This window comes from Somniosus microcephalus, chromosome 3 (assembly GCF_052327205.1).
Source record: "Somniosus microcephalus isolate GS21.2 chromosome 3, FLI_Smic_1.0, whole genome shotgun sequence".
Lineage (NCBI taxonomy): Eukaryota > Metazoa > Chordata > Chondrichthyes > Squaliformes > Somniosidae > Somniosus > Somniosus microcephalus.
The window spans coordinates 212,922,559-212,944,178 of NC_140989.1; the positions used below are offsets into that span (position 1 = coordinate 212,922,559).

Sequence of the window (21,620 nt, forward strand, 5' to 3'; positions counted from 1 at the left end):
GCTTTGGGAAGTCAGGAGGTGAGACACTCGTTGCAGAATACCCAGCCTCTGACCTGCTGTTGTTGCCACAGTATTTATGTGGCTGGTCCAGTTAAGTTTCTGGTCAATGGTGACCCCAGGATGTTGATGGCACGAGACCTGGCGATGGTAATGCCGTTGAATGTCAAGGGATGGTGATTAGATGCTAGCTTGTTGGAGATAGTCATTCCCTGGCACTTCTGTGGCGTGAATGTTACCTGCCACTTATCAGCCCAAGCCTGATTGTCGTTCAGGTCTTGTTGCATGCGGGCATGGACTGCTTCATTATCTGAGGAGTTGTGAATGGAACTGAACACTGTGGAGTCATCAATGAACATCCCCACTTCTGACCTTATGATGGAGGGAAGTTCATTGATGAAACAGCTGAAGATGGTTGAGCCTAGGGCATTGCCTTGAGGAACTCCTGCAGCAATGTCCTGGGGCTGAGATGATTGGCCTCCAACAACCACAAACATCTTCCTTTGTGCTAGGTATGACTCCAGCCAGTAGAGAGTTTTCCGCTGATTCCCATTGACTTCAATTTTACAAGGGCTCCTTGATGCCACACTCGGTCAAATGCTGCTTTGATGTCAAGGGCAGTCACTCTCACCTCACCTCTGGAATTCAGCACTTTGTCCATGTTTGGACTAAGGCTGTAATGAGGTCTGGAGCTGAGTGGTCCTGGCAGAACCCAAACTGAGCATTGGTGAGCAGGTTATTGGTGAGTAAGTGCCGCTTGATAGCACTGTCGATGACACCTTCCATCACTTTGCTGATGACTGAGAGTAGACTGATGGGGCGATAATTGGCCTGATTTGATTTGTCCTGCTTTCTGCGGACAGGACATACCTGGGCAGTTTTCCACATTGTCGGGTAGATGCCAGTGTTGTAGCTGTACTGGAACAGTTTGGCTAGAGGCATAGCTAGTTCTGGAGCAGAAGTCTTCAGCACAACAGCCAGGATGTTGTCGGCGCCCATAGCCAGTACTGAGCGAGCAATGCACTGTCGGAGGGGCAATACTGAGGGAAGGCTGCACTGTCAGAGGGGCAGTGCTGAGGGAGTGCTGCACTGTCAGAGGGGCAGTACTGAGAGAGTGCTGCACTGTCGGAGAAACTACTAAGGGAGCACTGCACTGTCAGAGGGACAGTACTGAGGGAGTGCTGCACTGTCGGAGGGGCAGTACTGAGGGAGCACTGTACTGTCGGAGGGACAGTACTGAGTGCGCTGCACTGTCGGAGGGGCAGTACTGAGGGAGCGCTGCACTGTCAGAGGGGCAGTACTGAGGGAGCGCTGCACTATCCAGGGGCAATACTGAGGGAGTGCTGCACTGTCGGAGGGGCAGTATTGAGGGAGCGCTGCACTGTCGGAGGGGCAGTACTGAGGGAGATCTGCACTGTTGGACGGGCAGTACTGATGGGGAGCTGCACTGTCAGAGGGGCAGTACTGAGGGAGTGCTGCACTGTCGGAGCGGCAGTACTGAGGGAGCAATGCACTATCCAGGGGCAGTACTGAAGGAGTGCTTCACTGTCAGATGGGCAGTACTAAGGGAGCGCTGCACTGTTGGAGGTGTAGTACTGAGGGAGCGCTGCACTGTTAAAGGTGTAGTATTGAGGGAGCGCTGCACTGTCAGAGGGAGCAGTACTAAGGGAGCGCTGCACTGTTGGAGGTGTACTGCTGAGGGAGTGCTGCACTGTCGGAGGGAGCAGTACTAAGGAAGCGCTGCACTGTTGGAGGTGTAGTGCTGAGGGAGCGCTGCACTGTTGGAGGTGTAGTGCTGAGGGAACGCTGCACTGTTGGAGGTGTAGTGCTAAGGAAGCGCTGCACTGTTGGAGGGAGCAGTACTAAGGAAGCGCTGCACTGTTGGAGGTGTAGTGCTGAGGGAGCGCTGCACTGTTGGAGGTGTAGTGCTGAGGGAACGCTGCACTGTTGGAGGTGTAGTGCTAAGGAAGCGCTGCACTGTTGGAGGGAGCAGTACTAAGGGAGCGCTGCACTGTTGGAGGGAGCAGTATTAAGGGAGCGCTGCACTGTCAGAGGGAGCAGTACTAAGGAAGCGCTGCACTATTGGAGGTGTAGTGCTGAGGGAGCGCTGCACTGTCAGAGGGAGCAGTACTAAGGGAGTGCTGCACTGTCAGAGGGAGCAGTACTAAGGGAGCGCTGCACTATTGGAGGTGTAGTGCTGAGGGAGCGCTGCACTGTCAGAGGGAGCAGTACTAAGGGAGTGCTGCACTGTCAGAGGGAGCAGTACTAAGGGAGCGCTGCACTGTCAGAGGGAGCAGTACTAAGGAAGCGCTGCACTGTTGGAGGTGTAGTGCTGAGGGAGCGGTGCACTGTCAGAGGGAGCAGTACTAAGGAAGCGCTGCACTGTTGGAGGTGTAGTGCTGAGGGAGTGCTGCACTGTCAGAGGGAGCAGTACTAAGGAAGCGCTGCACTGTTGGAGGTGTAGTGCTGAGGGAGCGCTGCACTGTCAGAGGGAGCAGTACTAAGGGAGCGCTGCACTGTTGGAGGTGTACTGCTGAGGGAGTGCTGCACTGTCGGAGGGAGCAGTACTAAGGAAGCGCTGCACTGTTGGAGGTGTAGTGCTGAGGGAGCGCTGCACTGTTGGAGGTGTAGTGCTGAGGGAACGCTGCACTGTTGGAGGTGTAGTGCTAAGGAAGCGCTGCACTGTTGGAGGGAGCAGTACTAAGGAAGCGCTGCACTGTTGGAGGTGTAGTGCTGAGGGAGCGCTGCACTGTTGGAGGTGTAGTGCTGAGGGAACGCTGCACTGTTGGAGGTGTAGTGCTAAGGAAGCGCTGCACTGTTGGAGGGAGCAGTACTAAGGGAGCGCTGCACTGTTGGAGGGAGCAGTATTAAGGGAGCGCTGCACTGTCAGAGGGAGCAGTACTAAGGAAGCGCTGCACTATTGGAGGTGTAGTGCTGAGGGAGCGCTGCACTGTCAGAGGGAGCAGTACTAAGGGAGTGCTGCACTGTCAGAGGGAGCAGTACTAAGGGAGCGCTGCACTGTCAGAGGGAGCAGTACTAAGGAAGCGCTGCACTGTTGGAGGTGTAGTGCTGAGGGAGCGCTGCACTGTCAGAGGGAGCAGTACTAAGGAAGCGCTGCACTGTTGGAGGTGTAGTGCTGAGGGAGCGCTGCACTGTCAGAGGGAGCAGTACTAAGGGAGCACTGCACTGTTGGAGGTGTAGTGCTGAGGGAGCGCTGCACTGTCAGAGGGAGCAGTACTAAGGGAGCGCTGCACTGTTGGAGGTGTAGTGCTGAGGGAGCGCTGCACTGTCAGAGGGAGCAGTACTAAGGGAGTGCTGCACTGTTGGAGGTGTAGTGCTGAGGGAGCGCTGCACTGTCGGAGGGAGCAGTACTAAGGGAGCGCTGCACTGTTGGAGGTGTTGTTTCAGAAGAGCGGGGTAGTGCCCTAAGTTCGATGGATGGTGAGCATCACTCGGCACCATTTGATGAGTGGAAAGTTCACCAATCCAACAGTTCAAAAACTAAAAGGTCAAATCTCAATGCTCCTTATGGGAGCTTGCTGTGCAAAAATTGGCTGTCGCGTTTGCCTACAAAACAGCGGCTACCCTTCAAAAGTAATTAATTTGTAGTGAAGCAATGTTCCTGAGGGATGTGATAATGTCCTACATAGATGCAAGTTCCCTCCGCTTATCCCACAGTTTCCCTGGAAATGGATAAAACATGAACCATCCGGGGACGTGCAAAGTCTTGTTTTGTGAACCTTTGTGGGTGAAGGATTTTGAGTGCTGAGACAGTGGGAACAATTCTAGGCACTTAGAAGTGGTCTGCTGATAGCTTGCAGTGAGATGCATACCGTGGCCAGAGCAACACTTCCTCTTCACTGTCAACACCAGGTCAGGTGCAGCACAGTGAATGCAGCCTCTACACTGCCTCTAATGTGCCTTAGCTGAAGCTTCGACTAGTAATCCTGAGGCCTGGGCTAATAATCCAGAGAAGCTTGAGCTCAAATCCCACTGCCGCAGCCTGAGAACTTGAGTTTAGTTTTCAAAAACAAAATTTGGAAAACCTGGTATCAATAAAAGTGTCCATGAAGCTGCCCAACTGGTTCACTGATGTCCTGTCAAGAAGGAAACCTGCCATCCTTACCCGGTCTGGGACTTTGTGCAACTTCAGTCCCAGGCCAGTGTGATTGACTCTTAACTGCCCTCAGAAGTGGCCTAGCAAGCCCCTCGTTTGTATCAAACTACTACAGACCGTGGAAGAAGCTTCACCACACGGACTGCAGCGGTTCAAGAAGAAGGCCCACCACCACTATCTCAAGGGCAACTAGGAATGAGGAATAAATACCGGCCTTGACAGTGATGCCCACATCCTGAGAATGAATATTTAAAAAAACAGCGGCAGTTCCATTTCCTACACTAGAGGTTGGTGCCCATTTCTAGGTGGGCGCTGGGCTGTAAAACCACACACATCAAGAACTGGGCTCTCACTGCTCAAGCCCACTGCACGTTGGGATCTTCTATAACCAGCCGAGAGAGCCCTCTGCTGGAAATTGCGCGTGAGCTTGGATATCGAGAGTGAAGGCACCCATCAGCTTGAGCTGTGATTGCCAGCATGCACGGTGAAGAGTGGCCCCCTTGGGCAAGGTCCCACCAGCTGGTACCTAACTGGAGCACGAGTCACCCACCCTGGGAGAAAACCAGGGAAAGGGGGGCCCCACGGGAACGGTACCATGATGCTTATGTTACTGGACGAGTAATCCAGAGGCCTGGACTAGTGATCCAGAGACTTGAGTTCAAATCCCACCAAGGCAGCTGGGGAATTTAAATTCAGTTAACTAAATAAATCTGGAATAAAAAGCTAATATCAGTAATGTTGACCATGAAACTCAGATTGTTGTAAAAACCCATCTGGTTCACTAATGTCCTTTTAGGGAAGGAAATCTGCTGACCTTACCCGATCTGGCCTAAATGTGACTCCAGGCCCACAGCAAAGTGGTTGACTCTTAACTGGCCTCTGAAATGGCCTCAGTTGTAACAAACCGCTACGACAAACAATAATAAGAATAAAACTGGACAGACCACCCGGCATCGACCTCAGCACCGGCTACAGACACGGCAACGGCACACCCAGCCCAGCCAACCCTGCAAAATCCTCCTCACCAACATCTGTGGAGTTGTGCTAAAATTGGGAGAGCTGTCCCACAGACATAGTCATACTCACAGAATCACACCATTCAGCCAACGTCCCAGACTCCTTCATCACCATCCCTGGGTATGTCCTTCCCACCAGCAAGACAGACCCACCAGGGGTGGTGGCACAGTGGTATACAGTCGGGAAGGAGTGGCCCTGGGAGTCCTCAACATTGACTCCGGACCCCATGAAGTCTCATGGCTTCCGGTCAAGCATGTACAAGGAAACCTCCTGCTGATTACCACCTACTGCCCTCCCTCAGCTGATGAATCAGTACTCCTCCATGTAGAACACCACTTGAAAGAAGCACTGAGAGTAGCAAGGGCACAGAATGTACTCTGGGTGGGGGACTTCAATGTCCATCACCAAAAGTGGCTCGGTAACACCACTACTGACCGTGCTGGCCGAGTCCTGAAGGACATAGCTGCCAAACTAGGACCGCAGCAGGTGGTAAGAGAACCAACACGAGGGAAAAACCTACTCATCCTCACCAATCTACCTGTCGCAGATGCATCTGTCCATGACAGCATTGGTAGCAGTGACCACTGCACAGTCATTATGGAGATTAAATCTCATCATCACACTGAGAACATCCTCCATCGTGTTGTGTGGCATTACTGTTGGATCCGTGATTCTTAGAGTATGATGTTTTCCAATAACTACACGGAGGCTGTAACTTAGCAATCAACAGGTGTTTACTGGAGTAGGGTAGTCTCAAGACTGGCAGTACAGAGGCATGCTCAAGGCTTATATACAGGGGTGGTCACTGCCGGTACTACAGGATACAGGAGCTGTAAAAGTAGTTCTCTCATAAAGGTACTAAAACTACAATTCCTCCCCTTTTAGATTAGCAGTGCCCATAATATTCAAATAACAATTAACACTTTAACATGCACATTAAACATAAATAGTCCATTTATAGATTCAGTCTTTGGGGCGGCTTCCTGATCCTTTCTGGATAGCGCCTTTCCTGAGGTTCTTGTTCTTGGTGCGGAGGCGATTCTGGCCCCCTTTCGTCGGTTAGTTCAACAGTTTCCACTGCTACTGTTTCTGAGGTAGATGCTACCGGTATGTCGGGTTCATCCCCAGGTACGCGAGACATGGGGTTGACTCGTTCCTGTGACGCTAAGATCTGATCGACGTGGCGTCTCACAATGTTCTCCCCGACATCCACTGTGTACATTAATGGCCCCTGCCGTGTGCATATCGTTCCGGGTTGCCATTTCTCTGTTCGGTAGTCACGGGCCAAGACTGGTTGTCCTACATTGAAGCTCCTTGTCGGTTTCTCATTGATGTGCTGGAATTGTTTATCCTCAACATTTCTTCGCACATTTGGTCTGAGCAAATCCAGACGAGATCTCAACCTTCGGTTAAAGAACATCATGGCCGGGGTCTGGTTGGTAACTGCATGTGTCGCATTTCTGTAGGCTAACAGGAAATTGTCCACCTTATGCTGTAGCGGAATTTCATCATCGCACATGGCCTTTATCGCTTTTTTAAAGGTTTGTACGAACCTCTCAGCCAATCCATTTGTGGCTGGATGATACGGGGCGGATGTGTAATGCCTTACCCCATTTCTTCTCATAAATTTCCGAAACTCTTCGGACACAAACTGTGGTCCATTATCAGAGCAAATCTGCTCTGGCAAGCTGTTCCTGGCAAATATGGTCCGTAGGACTGCAATCGTTTTCTCTGTAGTGGTTGAGGACATTTTTATCACCTCAGGCCATTTCGAGTGAGCATCCACTGCTATTAAGAACATTGAGTCCATGAATGGACCAGCAAAATCAATATGCACCCATTGCCATGGAGAGGAGGGCCACTCCCATGGGTGTAGAGGGGCATGTGGTGGTGCATTTTGGACCTTCTGGCATCCTGAGCAGCTCTTGGTTAGGTCCTCGATTTGTTGATCGATCCCCGGCCACCACACATAAGCCCTAGCAAGGCTTTTCATTTTCACCCCTCCCAGATGACCTTCGTGAAGCTCATTTAGCACTCTCTCCCTTAACTTGGGTGGAATTACCACTCGGGATCCACACATCACTGTCCCCTGGCATACTGACAGCTGTTCTCTTCTGGATGCGAATGCTGGCAACAGTGAGTCGCCATGTGTTGGCCATCCCCTCACCGTCAAATCATATAACCGAGACAGTGTCGGATCATTGCGGGTCTCCTTCTCTATATCCGCATTAGTTACTGGCAATCATTCAATTATTGACGAATAAAATATCTCGATAGGGTCCACTGCTGGTGCTTCCTCCACAGTAGGCAGTGGCAGGCGTGATAGTCCATCAGCCTTTCCATGCTGTTTCCTGCCTTTATATTCTATTTCATATTGGTTCGCCCCTAGAAAAAGGGACCATCTTTGTAACCGTTGTGCAGTCATCACCGGAACGCCCTTCTTTGGATTAAAGATGGAGACAAGTGGTTGGTGGTCAGTCAGCAAGGTGAACTTCTGCCCATGCAGATAGTGGTTGAATTTTTTTACTCCCCATACTAGGCTGAGGGCCTCCCTGTCAATCTGGGTGTAGTTGCGCTCGGCTGAGGTTAGTGACCGAGACGCAAAGGCTACTGGCCTCTCCAACCCGTCTGGGAATTTGTGTGACAGCACCGCTCCAATACCATAGGGTGATGCATCACATGCCAAACGAATTGGTAGTGCTGGGTTGAAATGGGCCAACACCTCTTTTGATGTGATCAATTCTTTGCACTTCTGGAAAGCTTGTTTACGTTCGTCATTCCACTTCCATGGTACCCCCGTTTGCAGTAGGGTGTTCCGTGGGTGTAATACTGTAGACAAATTTGGTAAGAACTTATGGTAGTAGTTCACCAGCCCGAGGAACGACCTCAGTTGTGACACATTTTCCGGTGCTGGAGCCTTGACTACTGCCTCAATCTTTTCAGGGGACTTATGTAAACCCTCTTCATCAATAACGTGGCCACAATACGAGATCTGCTTCTGGAAAAACTCGCACTTGTGGCGATTAGCTTGTAGCCCATATTCCTTTAATCTAGTGAGCACCTTCTCCAGGTTGGCGAGGTGATCACTGTCATTTTTGCCCGTGACCAGGATGTCGTCCAAATAACACTGGGTCCCTGGAATCCCTTGCAGGACTTGATCCATCACCCTTTGCCAAATAGCCGGAGCCGATGCTACCCCGAACACCAGCCGGTTGTATTGGTAGAGACCTTTATGAGTTGATCGTGAGGTATTGTTTCGAGGCTTCTTCTACCTCCATTTGCAAGTATTCCTGGGCTAGATCAATTTTGGTGAAGCGTTTACCTCCAGATAGCGAAGTGAAAATATCCTCAATCCGTGGAAGCGGATATTGTACCATGTGAAGGACTGGGTTCACTGTCACCTTAAAATTCCCACAGATGCGGACCTTCTTTGGTTCCCCAGGCGTATTACTCAACGACCTCTTCATTACAGGAACGATGGGTGTAGCCCACTCGCTCCAGTCTACTTTGGACAGTCCTCCTGAATGTTCCAACCCTTCCAGCTCTGCTTCGACAGCTGGTCAGATCACATAAGGCACTGGTCTGGCCTTAAGAAACTTTGGGCTTGCATTTTCCTCTATTTTAATCGTTGCTGTTATGCCTTTTAGTGTTCCGAGTCCCTCCTGGAACACTTCTTTTGCGTCAGTTAGCATTTTTGACAGTCGTCCAGGTGTGATGTCATCATCCTTTTTGGCCTCAACCTTCAGTGCCTGTATGGAATGCCAATCTAATTGTATCTTCCGGATTCATTCACGTCCTAGTAGTGGTGGTCCTCCATCTGGCCATACATATAGGTCCATTTTAGGTATTTCCTGGCCTTTGTATATCACTTTCACCCTTATTTTTCCTTTGGGGTAGACTTTTTGCCCCGTGTACATCTTCAAGACAATCTCTGTAGCTTTCAAGGGTATGTGTGAAAATAGCCGCTTGTAGTCCCTTTGGTTTATGACTGTTAGGGCTGATCCTGTGTCCAATTCCATTTTCACTTGGACTCCGTCTATCTTGAGTGTGACCCAGATAGTCTGGTGATCCTCCATTTTGGTTACCTTATGTAGTTTCAGACAACCCAGCTCCTTGCTTCCGGAGCCTGTATCACTTTTCTGTTCGTCTGAACTACTGTCCATCACCTTATGTGCCTTTTTGTACTTCTCCTGTGGAGATTTCTTGCTGTTGGTTTTCTTCCCTGACCTGCAGACTCTTGCTATGTGTCCTGCTTTTCCACACTGTCTGCACACTTGGTCCTTGAACCAACAATCCTTCTGGTCGTGTGTTGTTCTGCCACAGCGATAACACTTCCCTGCTCCATATGACATTTCATTGGCGCCATATTCTTGCGGTCTCCGTTGTATCTCTGCAGCGCCCCTTGCGGCTGCTTCGTGTGATACTGCCATGCTGAAAGCCTTGTCCAGCGTAAGATCCTTTTCTGATAGAAGCTGTTTCTGGGTTCCTTCACTTTGAAGCCCACACACAAACTTGTCCCATAACGTCTCTGCTAGTCCCACTCCAAACTGGCAGTGTTTCGATAGCTTGCGCAGTTCCGTTAAGTACTCAGCATTACTTTCGTCTTTATGCTGGTTCTGTTTGTGGAACTTAAATCTTTCTGCTATCAGCAGCGGTGTGGGGTTTAAGTGGTCCTGTAGGATTTCTACTATGCTTCCGAAATTCTTATCCACGGGCTTCTCTGGGGTTATTAGGTTTTGCAGTAAGCCATAAGTTTTTGCACCCATGGAATTTAACAAAACCAGTACTTTCCTAGCATCTGGCACTTCATTCGCCCTGCAGTACACCTCAATGCATTCCACATATGTCACCCAATCTTCGACTTCATTGTCGAACGTAGAGATACTGCCACTCTTCGGCATCCTTGGGTGTGATTTAACTGTCAAAAATGGCGTATCCCGCGCTCTCCCTTCTTCTCCGCTGGCACAAAATGGCGTCTCCCGCGCTTTCCTTTCTTCCCGCGCTCTCCCTTCTTCTCCGCTGCGGTTTCCAAAAATGGCGTCTCCCGCGCTCTCCCTTCTTCTCCGCGGCTCAATGGCATCTCCCGCGCTCTCCCTTCTTCTCCCCGCAGACGCTGTTCAGCCCTTGAGCCTGGTTGTGCTCTGCGCGTTCTCCTGTGCGCCTTTCCCGTTTCCGCCGCTCGGTCCTGAACCCGGCTGCTGCTTTACCCTCTCTCTCTCTGTTTTTGTTTTTCCTCTACGCCGCTCGGTTTTCAACCCCCCGCTGCGCCCTGTGCGCTTCACCCTCTCTCTTACCCCGTCGACGCTGCTCGGCTTTTTCTCTGCCGTCGGTCGGCTCCAGCCGCCGCTGTCCGGGAAGGGTCTGCACTGTACCTGTTGCCAGTCTGTTGCTGGATCGTCGTGGCTGGGGAACCAAGCCCGGCCCTCAACAGCCTCCCCTGCGATGTTCACTCTTTGCCGGACGACTGGGCGGTTGCTCGTGGTTGACGCCCGTACTTCTGGCCTCGACTTTCTTCCACCGCCCTCCCGGAGCGAATCCTTGAAGGGAAATGCAGAGTTGCAGGTAGATTCGAATCGACCTCATCGCCACTGTTGGATCCGTGATTCTTAGAGTATGATGTTTTCTAATAACTACACGGAGGCTGTAACTTAGCAATCAACAGGTGTTTACTGGAGTAGGGTAGTCTCAAGACTGGCAGTACAGAGGCATGCTCAAGGCTTATATACAGGGGTGGTCACTGCCGGTACTACAGTATACAGGAGCTGTAAAAGTAGTTCTCTCTTAAAGGTACATACACTACAATTACCACTGTGCTAAATGGAATAGATTCAGAACAGATCTAGCAGCTCAAAACTGGGCATCCATGACGTTCTGTGGGCCATCAACAGTAGCAGAATTGTATTCCACCACAATCTGTAACCTCATGGCCCGGCATATCCCTCACTCTACCATTACCACCAAGCCAGGGGACCAGCCCTGAATCAATGAGGAGTGCAGAAGAGCATGCATGGAGCAGCACCAGGTGTACCTAAAAATGAGGTGCCAACCTGGGGAAGCTGCAACACAGGACTGCATGCATGCTAAAAAGCAGAAACAGCATGCTATAGACAGGGCTAAGCGATCCCACAATCAATAGATCAGATCAAAGCTCTGCAGTCCTGTCACATCCAGTCGTGAATGGTGGTGGACCATTAAACAACTAACGGGAGGAGGAGGCTCCATGAACATCCCTATCCTCAATGATGGCGGAGCCCAGCACATGCGTGCAAAAGACAAGGCTGAAGCATTTGCAAACATCTTCAGCCAGAAGTGCCGAGTGGATAATCTATCTCCTCCTCCTGAGGTCTCCACCATCACAGAAGCCAGTCTTCAGCCAATTCGATTCACTCCACGTGATATCAAGAAACAGCTGAGCACACTGGATACAACAAAGGCTATGGGCCCTGACAACATCCCGGCTGTTGTGCTGAAGACTCGTGCTCCAGAACTAGCTGCGCCTCTAGCCAAGCTGTTCTAGTACAGTTATAACACTGGCATCTATCCGACAATGTGGAAAACTGCCCAGGTATGTCGTGTCCACAAAAAGCAGGACAAATCCAATCCAGCTAATTACCGCCCCATTAGTCTACTTTCAATCATCAGAAAAGTGATGGAAGGTGTCATCGACAGTGCTATCAAGCAGCAGCTACTCACCAATAACCTGCGCACTGATTGCCCAGTTTGGATTCCACCAAGACCACTCGGCTCCAGACCTCATTACAGCCATGGTCCAAACATGGACAAGGAGCTGAATTCCAGCGGTGAGGTGAGAGTGACTGCCCTTGACATCAAGGCAGCATTTGACCGAGTGTGGTATCAAGAAGCTCCAGTAAAACTGAAGTCAATGGGAATCAGAGGGGAAAGCTCTCCACTGGCTGGAGTCATATCTAACACAAAGGAAGATGGTTGCGGTTGTTAGAGGTCAATCATCACAGCCCCAGAACATGATTGCAGGAGTTCCTCAGGGCAGCGTCCTAGGCTCAACCATCTTCAGCTGTTTCATCAATGACCTTCCCTCCATCATAAGGTCAGAAGTGGGGATGTTCGCTGATGACTGCACAGTGTTCAGTTCTGTTCACAACTCCTCAAATAATGAAGCAGTCCATGCCCGAATGCAGCAAGACCTGGTCCACATTCAGGCTTGGGCTGATAAATGGCAAGTAACATTCACGCCACACAGTGCCAGGTGATGATTATCTCCAACAAGCGAGAGTCTAACCACCGCCCTTTGACATTCAATGGCATTACCATCGCCGAAACCCCCCACCATCAACATCCTGGGGGTCACCATTGACCGGAAACTTAACTGGACCAGCCACATAAATACTGTGCTAACAAGAGCAGGTCAGAGGCTGGGTATTCTGCAACAAATATCTTACCTCCTGACTCCCCAAAGCCTTTCTGCCATCTACAAGGCACAAGTCAGGAGTGTGATGGAATACTCTCCACTTGTCTGGATGAGTGCAGCTCCAACAACACTCAAGAAGCTTGACAGCATCCAGGGCAAAGTAGCCCACTTGATTGGCACCCCATCAACCACCTTAAACATTCACTCCCTCCACCACTGGCGTACCATGGCTGCAGTGTGTACCATCTACAAGATGCACTGCAGCAACTCGCCAAGGCTTCTTCGGCAGCACCTCCCAAACCCATGACCTCTGCCACCTAGAAAGACAAGGGCAGCAGGTGCGTGGGAAGACCATCACCTGCAATTTCCCCTCCAAGTTGCACACCATCCTGACTTGGAAGTATATCGCCGTTCCTTCATTGTCGTTGGGTCAAAATCCTGGAACTCCCTCTCTAACAGCACTGTGGGAGTACATTCATCACACGGACTGCAGCGGTTCAAGAAGGCGGCTCACCACCAACTTCTCGAGGGCAGTTAGGGATAGACAATAAATACTGGCATTGCGAGCGACGCCCACATCCCATGAACGAATGAAAAAAAAGAAATAAAACCCACAGGAAAAGAATCCCACAGGGAAAGTTCCAGCGCAGTGAAAGTGGTCCATGGTGGAAAGCACAAAATGGAGGCGGCAGTGAATGGGCAGCCCATTGGCAGCCCTCTTTACACCATGACTGACCTTTTCCATCGAATGCCAGGCTGCCAACTCGCCATCGGTCCGATTTCACACTTTGGCCGAAGACCTCCCACCCCAGTTGTCCATGGCCAGGACTGGCGCTAAGGATCCTGAGGGGCGGCAGTCCAAGCATTCAATCTGGCCCCTCTATCGTGAGCAGGCGGTGTGACAATGTTCCGTGCATTCTGGGAGCTGACCTTTTCCAGAAGTGGAGGAGAGGAACGAAGACAGCCATGCGCGCCATGTGAAACAAGCTGGGCTCCAGTTTGCCGTGTCTAATTCCCATGACGATCCTATCTTTTTCGTATTCTGTGATATTCACCTGTCCATGGAGAGGGAAAAAAATAAGAGAAGGAGAGAGAGCATGGTTACATTTTAGATGTTTTATGGTTCAGTTTCAAAAACCTCAAAGCGGGCCTCATCCCTTAGTAACCAGAGTATCTGCCCAATATCGAGGTGTCAGTGGGCCGCACTCTCGCCTCTGAGTCAGAGCGTTGTGGGTTCCGGTCCCACAACAGAGACTTGAGCACATAATCCATGTTGACACTCCAGTGCGGCACTGAGGGGGTGCTGCATTGTTGGAGGTGCCATCGTTCGGATGAGATGTTAAACCGTGGCCCCATCTGCCCTCTCAAGATCCCATGGCACTATTTCAAAGAAGTGCAGGGGAGTTCATCCTAATATCTGGGACAATATTTATCCCTCAACCAACACTTAAAAACAGATTATATGGTCATTTATCTCATTGCTGTTTGTGGGACCTTGCTGTGTGCAAATTGGTTGCCGCGTTTCCTACATTACAACAGCAACTACAATTCAAAAAGTACTTAATTGACTGTTAAGAGCTTTGGGGCATCCCGAGGTCATGAAAAGCGTGATATAAATGCAAGTATTTTAAATATAGTGAGCCTTTGCCAGTGTATTCCAAATTATCGGAGTATGTCATGTCTCAAGCATGGGTTTGTGAAAGGTAGGTCATGTCTGACTGCTCTAGTTGAGGCCACTAACAAGGTGGACAGGGGAGTGTCTATTGATGTTGTCTCTATGGACTTCAGAAAGGCATTTGATAAGGTTCTACAGAAGAAATTATTACATGGAATTGGACGTAACCTTGGGACATGCATTAGAAATTGTTTAGGAGACAGATAGTAGGGCTAAAGGGTTTGTTCTCTGATTGGTGGGATGTGACAAGTATTGTTCCCAGGGATCTGTGCTGGTGCCTCAGCTTTTCACTAGATGTATCAATGACTTGGATGAAAGAATCAAGAGTTTGATATCCACGTTGGTAGATAACACAGTAAGTTGCATTGATGGGAGCAGGAAGTTGCAAAAGGACAGAGACAGACTAAGTGAGTGGGCAAAACTGTGGCAGATGGAGTTTGATGTAAGGAAGTGTGAGGTCAGCCATTTTGGATCCAAGAAAGATAAATTAGAATATTTTTTAAATGACGAGGAACTGCAGAGAAACAAAGAGGTTTCTACAGAAAGCACTAAAAGCTAGTGCACAGGTGCAAAAAGTAATCAAAGGACTCATGGAATGTTGGCCCTTACCTCAGGGGCTGGAATACAAAGTTATGTTACAGTTGTTCAGAGCCTTGGTCAGACCCTGGCTGAAGTTCTGGGCACCGCACCTCAAGAAGGATATATTGGCCTTGGAGGGGGAGCAGTGCAGATTCACCAGAATGACACCAGGGCTAAAAGGGTTAAATTATGAGGACAGGTTGCATAGACTAGGCTTGTATTCCCTTGAGATTAGAAGATTGACGGGTGATTTAATAAAGGGATTTGATAGCATAGATAGGGAGAAACTATTTTCTCTGGTGGGGAAATCAAGAAAAGGGGGTATAACTTTAAAATTAGACCTAGGCCATTAAAGAGCAAAGTGAGGAAGTACTTCTTCCACAAAAAGGGTAGTGGAAATCTGGAATGATCTTTGCCAAAAAGCTGTGGATGCTTTCAAGTCTGAGATCGATAGATTTTTGTTAGGTAAGTGTATCAAGGGATATGGAACAAAGACAGGTAAATGGAGTTGAGGTACAGATCAGCCATGATCTAAATGTTCTATTCTTCCCCTTGTATTGATTTCTTTGTGGGTTCAATGACGAGACATTTATGAAAGAGAATGTCTTTTAATCTAAAGTCTGTTCAACTCTTTATACAGCTTTACAGGAGACACGATGCTTGTGATGCATCTAGAACGAAACTGAAACTAAACCCAACTGCCTTGCTTGTCTCGGTCACATGCCCTCTGCTGGTCAGGCACAAGCATTCAATCAGGCAACTATGCTGGTAAGACATGATAATCAAACAGGCAAATAACATCACTATTTGCTGATATCATTACATCTCCTTTTCTTAAAACAAAAGTATTTTACTTTTAACTAACAACATGTTTTCTTTGTATTAATCTGCATTTTAACTGTAACACTTAATGAACTTACATTAACATTATCATGATCAAGGTTTTTTAACCTTGCTTTGTGTGTTCACATGAAATATGTAAATACACTAGAACTTGAAGAAAGAATAAGATAACATTACTTCCTTCTCTAACAATAGTCCTTAAATTTGCTCAATGAGTCTCTCAGGAGGCTTCACGTGTCTTGAGGATTTTCTGATTGATTGTCCTTGAATATGAGTTGTTGCCTCAGATGATGTTTTCTCAGCTGTGTGATCAGGTTGTTCAACAGTATCAGTCTCTTGACCTGCTGTGGCTGGTCCCATGAGAAGATCTCGACGATTTCTTCTCAGAACAGCACCCTCATCTGTCTGAATGGTGTATGATCTTGGTTGAACTTCACTCAGGACAGTTCCCTTCTGAGTCCATGTGTTTGTTTTGTCTTTGAACCTTACTTGGTCACCAGTGTGGAGTTCAGGTAGGTTTTGTGTTCCTCTGTCATAGTAGTACTTTTGCTTTTCTTTCTGTTGTTCTTTGAACTTCCTCACTTTCTCCCCCTCTTTTGTTTTCAGGAGGTCCTCCGGGATGGGTAGGTTTGACCTTAGCCGACGTCCCATCAGGAGTTGGGCTGGTGACATACCACACTCGAGCGGCGTTGTGCGGTATACAAGCATGCTCTGATAGAAGTCAGTTCCACTGTCTTTTGCCTTGTACATCAGTCTTTTCACTGTCTGGACCGATTTTTCCACTAGACCATTGGACTGTGGAAAGTGAGGACTTGACGTTGTGTGGACAAAGTCCCACTGTTTGGCAAAGTGTCGGAAACTTGCATTGTAAAACTGGGGTCCGTTGTCTGTGAAGACCTCGCTTGCCACGCCATGTCTGGAGAATATGGCTTTCATACATGTTATCACAGCATCTGCAGTGGTGGTGTACAGTCTACAAACCTCTGGATACAGGGAGTAATAGTCTGTGGCTACAAGATAGTCCTTCCCTTGACATACGAATAGGTCAGCGCCTACCTTCTGGTAAGGTCTGTCTGGCGCTGGGTGTGGCTTTAGTGGTTCTACCGGATTGCTTGCTCGATATTTCAGGCATATTGTGCAGTTTGACACCTCATTTGTCACATCTTGGTTGATTCGTGGCCAGTACATCACCTCTCGTGCTCTTTTCTTACACTTTTCGATTCCCAGATGTCCTCCATGGATCTTTTTTAACATCTCTTTTCTCAGACTCTTTGGGATAACTATTTTACTTCCTTTGTAGATGATGTCTTTGACCACTGATAGTTCCGCCCTGCAGTTCCAGTACTCTGCCATGTCAGGTGAGCAGTCTTGCTTCATGTTGGGCCATCCATCCAAGATGCTTTTTCTCAGTCGTCTCATTGTTTCATCTTTGTTTGTCTCAGTCTTTATGAGCTCCATTTTTGCATCTGCTATGGGCAGTGCACTTGTGATCATGTCCACGTAGGCGTTCACTTTTTCATCCATTGTGGTGTTTGCGGGCTCACTTGGGTCAACAGCTCTGGACAACGTGTCTGCTGTATACATCAGTTTACCCGGTGTGTACGCAACATTCAGTGTATAGCGTTGCAGCCTGATCATCATTCTTTGTATTCTAAGTGGACAGCTATTTAGTGGCTTTTGGAACAATGCAATCAAGGGCTTATGGTCAGTCTCTACACTGATTGCTTGTCCTGCCACAAACTGGTGAAATCTTTCACAGGCGTATGTGATGCTGAGCAGCTCCTTTTCTATTTGAGCATATCGCGTCTCCGCGTCTGTCATTGAGCGCGATGCATATGCAATAGGTTGCCAGTAGTCATATTGTTGCAGAAGAACGGCACCGAGCACACTCTGTGATGCATCTGATGATATCTTGATGGGTCTCGCTGGGTCATAAAACCTCAGAACTGGTTCCTCTGTGAGCAGTTTCTTTAGATCGCTCCATGACTTCTCATGCTCATGATTCCATTCCCATTCTATGTTCTTTTCAGTTAGTCTTCTCAGTGGCGCCATCTTTTCTGAGAGGTTGGATATGAATTTCCCCATGTAGTTGATCATTCCATTAAACCTCTGCACGTCCTTTTTGCATTGTGGCTTTGGCATATTCTCAATGGCGGACACCTTTCTGGGATCTGGTCTGATGCCCTCACTGCTAAGGATATCTCCCACGAATGTCAGTTCTGTCACCCCGAGCTGGCATTTCTCTCTATTCAGCTTCAGGTTTGTTTTCCTTGTTGCTTCCAGCACTTTTTTCAGTCTCTCGTCATGCTCAGTTCTCATGGTTCCCCATACTATGATGTCATCCATTGATGTATCAACTCCCTCCAGGTGCTCATAGATCATATGGATAGTTTTGTGATACACTTCAGGAGCTGAGGCAATGCCAAATGGTAACCTTAGGAATCTGTATCTGCCAAATGGACTGTTGAACGTGCACAGTCTTGAACTTGCTTCATCCAATTTCATCTGCCAAAATCCTGATGATGCATCTAACTTGCTGAAATACTTTGCATTTGCAAACTGTGCCATGATTTCCTCACGTGTAGGAAGCTTGAAGTGCTCTCTCTTTATTGCTCTGTTTAAATCTCTTGGATCCAGGCAAATTCTGAGCTTTCCATTCTTTTTGTCCACTACGATGAGGGAACTCACCCACTCAGTTGGATTATCTATCTTCCGAATCACGTTCAGGCTTTCCATCCTGTCCAACTCTGCCTTCAGTTGCTTTTGAAGAGCAAACGGGACTTTTCTGCATGGATGTATGACCGGTGTCATACTTTTATCTACTCTGATCGTGTGTTCTCCTGGAATGCAGCCTAGACCCTTAAATAGGTCATTGTACTCTTTCATGAGTTCATCATAGACTGTCTCTCCTTCGCTTTCCACAACGAGGACTCTCTTTACCAGGTTCAGTCTCTCACAGGCTTTTAAACCTAGTATGGCTTGCACATCCTTTGGCACCACGATTAATGCTAGCGTGTGCTCTCTGTCCTTGTGTGTTACTTTGACAATGCATCTTCCTTTCACTGGTATATCAGTACCTGAGTATCCTGTCACTTTCACTTTTATTCCATGTATCTTTGGTCTGGGTCTAATTTTCTTAAAATCAGTCTCTGATATCACATTAGCTTGTGCTCCAGTATCCAATTTAAATGGAATGTGTATGTCATTCACTTTTAGTGTCAACATCCAGTCTTTTTCTTCTTTTTTGTTTTCAGACACAACATCTACATAGAACTCCTCTATGTCGCTTTCATCTACTGCATGGACCTTGCTTTGTTGCATTTGGTTCTTACAGCAACGGGCATAATGGTTGTTCTTGTTGCAACTATTGCATGTTTTACCATATGCTGGACACTTTCTTGGTGGATGCTGTGTACCGCATCGACTACATGACTTTCGATTGTCCCTTTCATTTTCGTTCACTGGCCACGCCTCTTTTTTCACATTGGCACTCTTTTTGTTAAACGGTTTGTGTCCGTTCTTACTCACTGCATCCACGTTGCAGCTACTGTCACTGAACAGCTCCTTTGCCTGCAACTTCACAGTCTCTGTAGCCCTACACAGTGCTATGGCTTTTCCCAGGTCTAGATCTTGCTCTCTTAGCAGTCTTTCCCTTAGACCATTATCTGGAATACCACACACCAGTCTGTCTTTTATCAGCGAGTCTGTCAGTCCCCCAAATTCACACGATTTGCTTCTGTTTCTCAGTTCAGTCACATACTGATCAATAGTCTCACCCGTTTTCTGTACACATGTGAAAAATCTGTGCCTCTCAAACGTCACGTTACGTTTAGGTATGCAGTAGGCCTCAAACTGTTCCATTATTTTATCTAGTTTCATTTTGTCTCCATCAGCAGCGAATGTGAAGTTATTATACACCTCCAGCACTTCATCACCCACGACATGTAAGAACAATGACGATTTCTTTTTATTACTTTTCTCGTCAGCTCCGATTGCCACTAAATAGAACTCTAAACGTTGTTTGAATCTCCTCCAATTTTCAGCCACATTACCTGTCAACTGAAGCATCGCCGGTGGGTGTAAACCTTCCATTTTTTCACTTCGTTAGCTATTCTCCAATGGTAAGCAACGATGTTCTCTTTTGGCTTGCTAATTTGTGGAGAGCTGATTTAACTTCACATTTTTTCTCTTCATCTCTTTCAATCACTTCTGACACCATGTATTGATTTCTTTGTGGGTTCAATGACGAGACATTTATGAAAGAGAATGTCTTTTAATCTAAAGTCTGTTCAACTCTTTATACAGCTTTACAGGAGACACGATGCTTGTGATGCATCTAGAACGGAACTGAAACTAAACCCAACTGCCTTGCTTGTCTCGGTCACATGCCCTCTGCTGGTCAGGCACAAGCAATCAATCAGGCAACTATGCTGATAAGACATGATAATCAAACAGGCAAATAACATCACTATTTGCTGATATCATTACACCCCTCCCCCTAAATTTATAGTGTTCTACTGTTAATTTTCCCCCTCCTCTCCTGAAGGTGCTGACTCTCACTGGGGGACAGTTCCATGGCCCCACTCCCCTCCTATCCTGAAGATGCTGACTCTCACTGGGGGACAGTTCCATGGGCCCCACTCCCCTCCTCTCCTCTCCTGAAGGTGCTGACTCTCACTGGGGTACAGGTCCATGATGTCAGGAAATTCCTATACTTGTAAAAATTTTAAGTGATGCAGACTGCAAGTTTGCAACTGCTAAGCAGAGTAATTATTCCGACTGTAAAAATGTGAAAGAAAGGACATTCTTCATGCGATTCGATCTGTCTATTGGCACATCAACCAAAAGTCCTGTGCTCTGAACTGGTCAATGTGTCTCAAGGCAGTACCTGTGGAAGTGATGGGGCCTATAGTCGGTTACAGGTCCTGAATTCGGGTATTCTGGACACAATGGGGAATAGATCAAAGGTCGCCTGATTGAAGGTCATGGGATTGAAAGGCACGTGTTCAAACCTCCCTGAATACGTGCAACTAAAGTTGGGAACCGCACGTCTGTATCCCCCTGTTGCCATGGTAATTGTCGCTGCCTTTTACTGCCCGGAGTATAAGCGTAGGAGACATCTCCACCTTGTGGCCAGGCTGAGAACTCAGCGGCATGAAACGCCTGGTGCACTGAGCCAAGTAACCCGAGGTGCTAAGTTCAAAGGCCACAGCATTACTCAGGAGGGGGGGAAGAGGAAGGTGGAGGGCCTGCTGTGGAGGCTGCACTGCTCACCCTGAGCCGTGGCAGGGTGTCCCCCTGGAGGAACAGTTTGATGATCATTTCCACTTTGGCCCGAAGCAGTCCTTCATAAATGTCGTCGTGCATTCCCATGCGAGCCATCACAATCGCCGCTTCCGCTCGCCTCACGTAACTGAAACGATACCGAAATCATCAGCAGAGACAACCCAGCGCATGGACACAGCAATCACCAGACACACCGAGCGTCTAGACACAGCAATCACCAGACACACTGAATGTCTAGACACAGCAATCACAAGACACACTGAATGTCTAGACACAGCAATCACCAGACACACTGAGTGTCTAGACACAGCAATCACAAGGCACACCGAGTGTCTAGACACAGCAAACACCAGACACACTGAGCATCTGGACACAACAATCAGCAGACACATTGAGCATCTAGACACAGCAATCCCCAGACACACTGAGCGTCTAGACACACCAATCACAAGACACACAATGTCTAGAAACAGCAATCACCAGACACACTGAGCGTCTGGACGTAGCAATCACCAGACACACTGAGCGTCTAGACACATCAATCAGCATACACACTGAGCATCTAGACAGAGCAAACACCAGACACACTGAGTATCTAGACACAGCAATCACCACAAACACTGAGCATCACGAACAGCAATCACAAGACACACTGAGAATCTAGACACAGCAATCACCACAGAAACAGAGCGTCTAGACACAGCAATCATCAGACACAC

At 48.3% G+C, this 21,620-nt stretch overlaps 1 protein-coding gene across 1 annotated transcript in view; it reads right to left on the reverse strand.

Moving 5' to 3' along the window:
* The window catches only part of LOC147121706 (regulator of G protein signaling protein-like), a 119,144-nt gene extending 98,122 nt beyond the window's left edge, over positions 1-21,022 (reverse strand). Inside the window, exons 1-2 of the mRNA XM_085982151.1 lie at positions 20,890-21,022; positions 13,449-13,573 (exon numbers count right to left, since the gene is read on the reverse strand). Of these exons, the coding sequence (XP_085838277.1) occupies positions 13,449-13,573; positions 20,890-20,997 (233 nt within the window). The 5' untranslated portion in view covers positions 20,998-21,022. The remainder of the gene's footprint in view (positions 1-13,448; positions 13,574-20,889) is intronic.
* Positions 21,023-21,620: the final 598 nt, after the last annotated feature.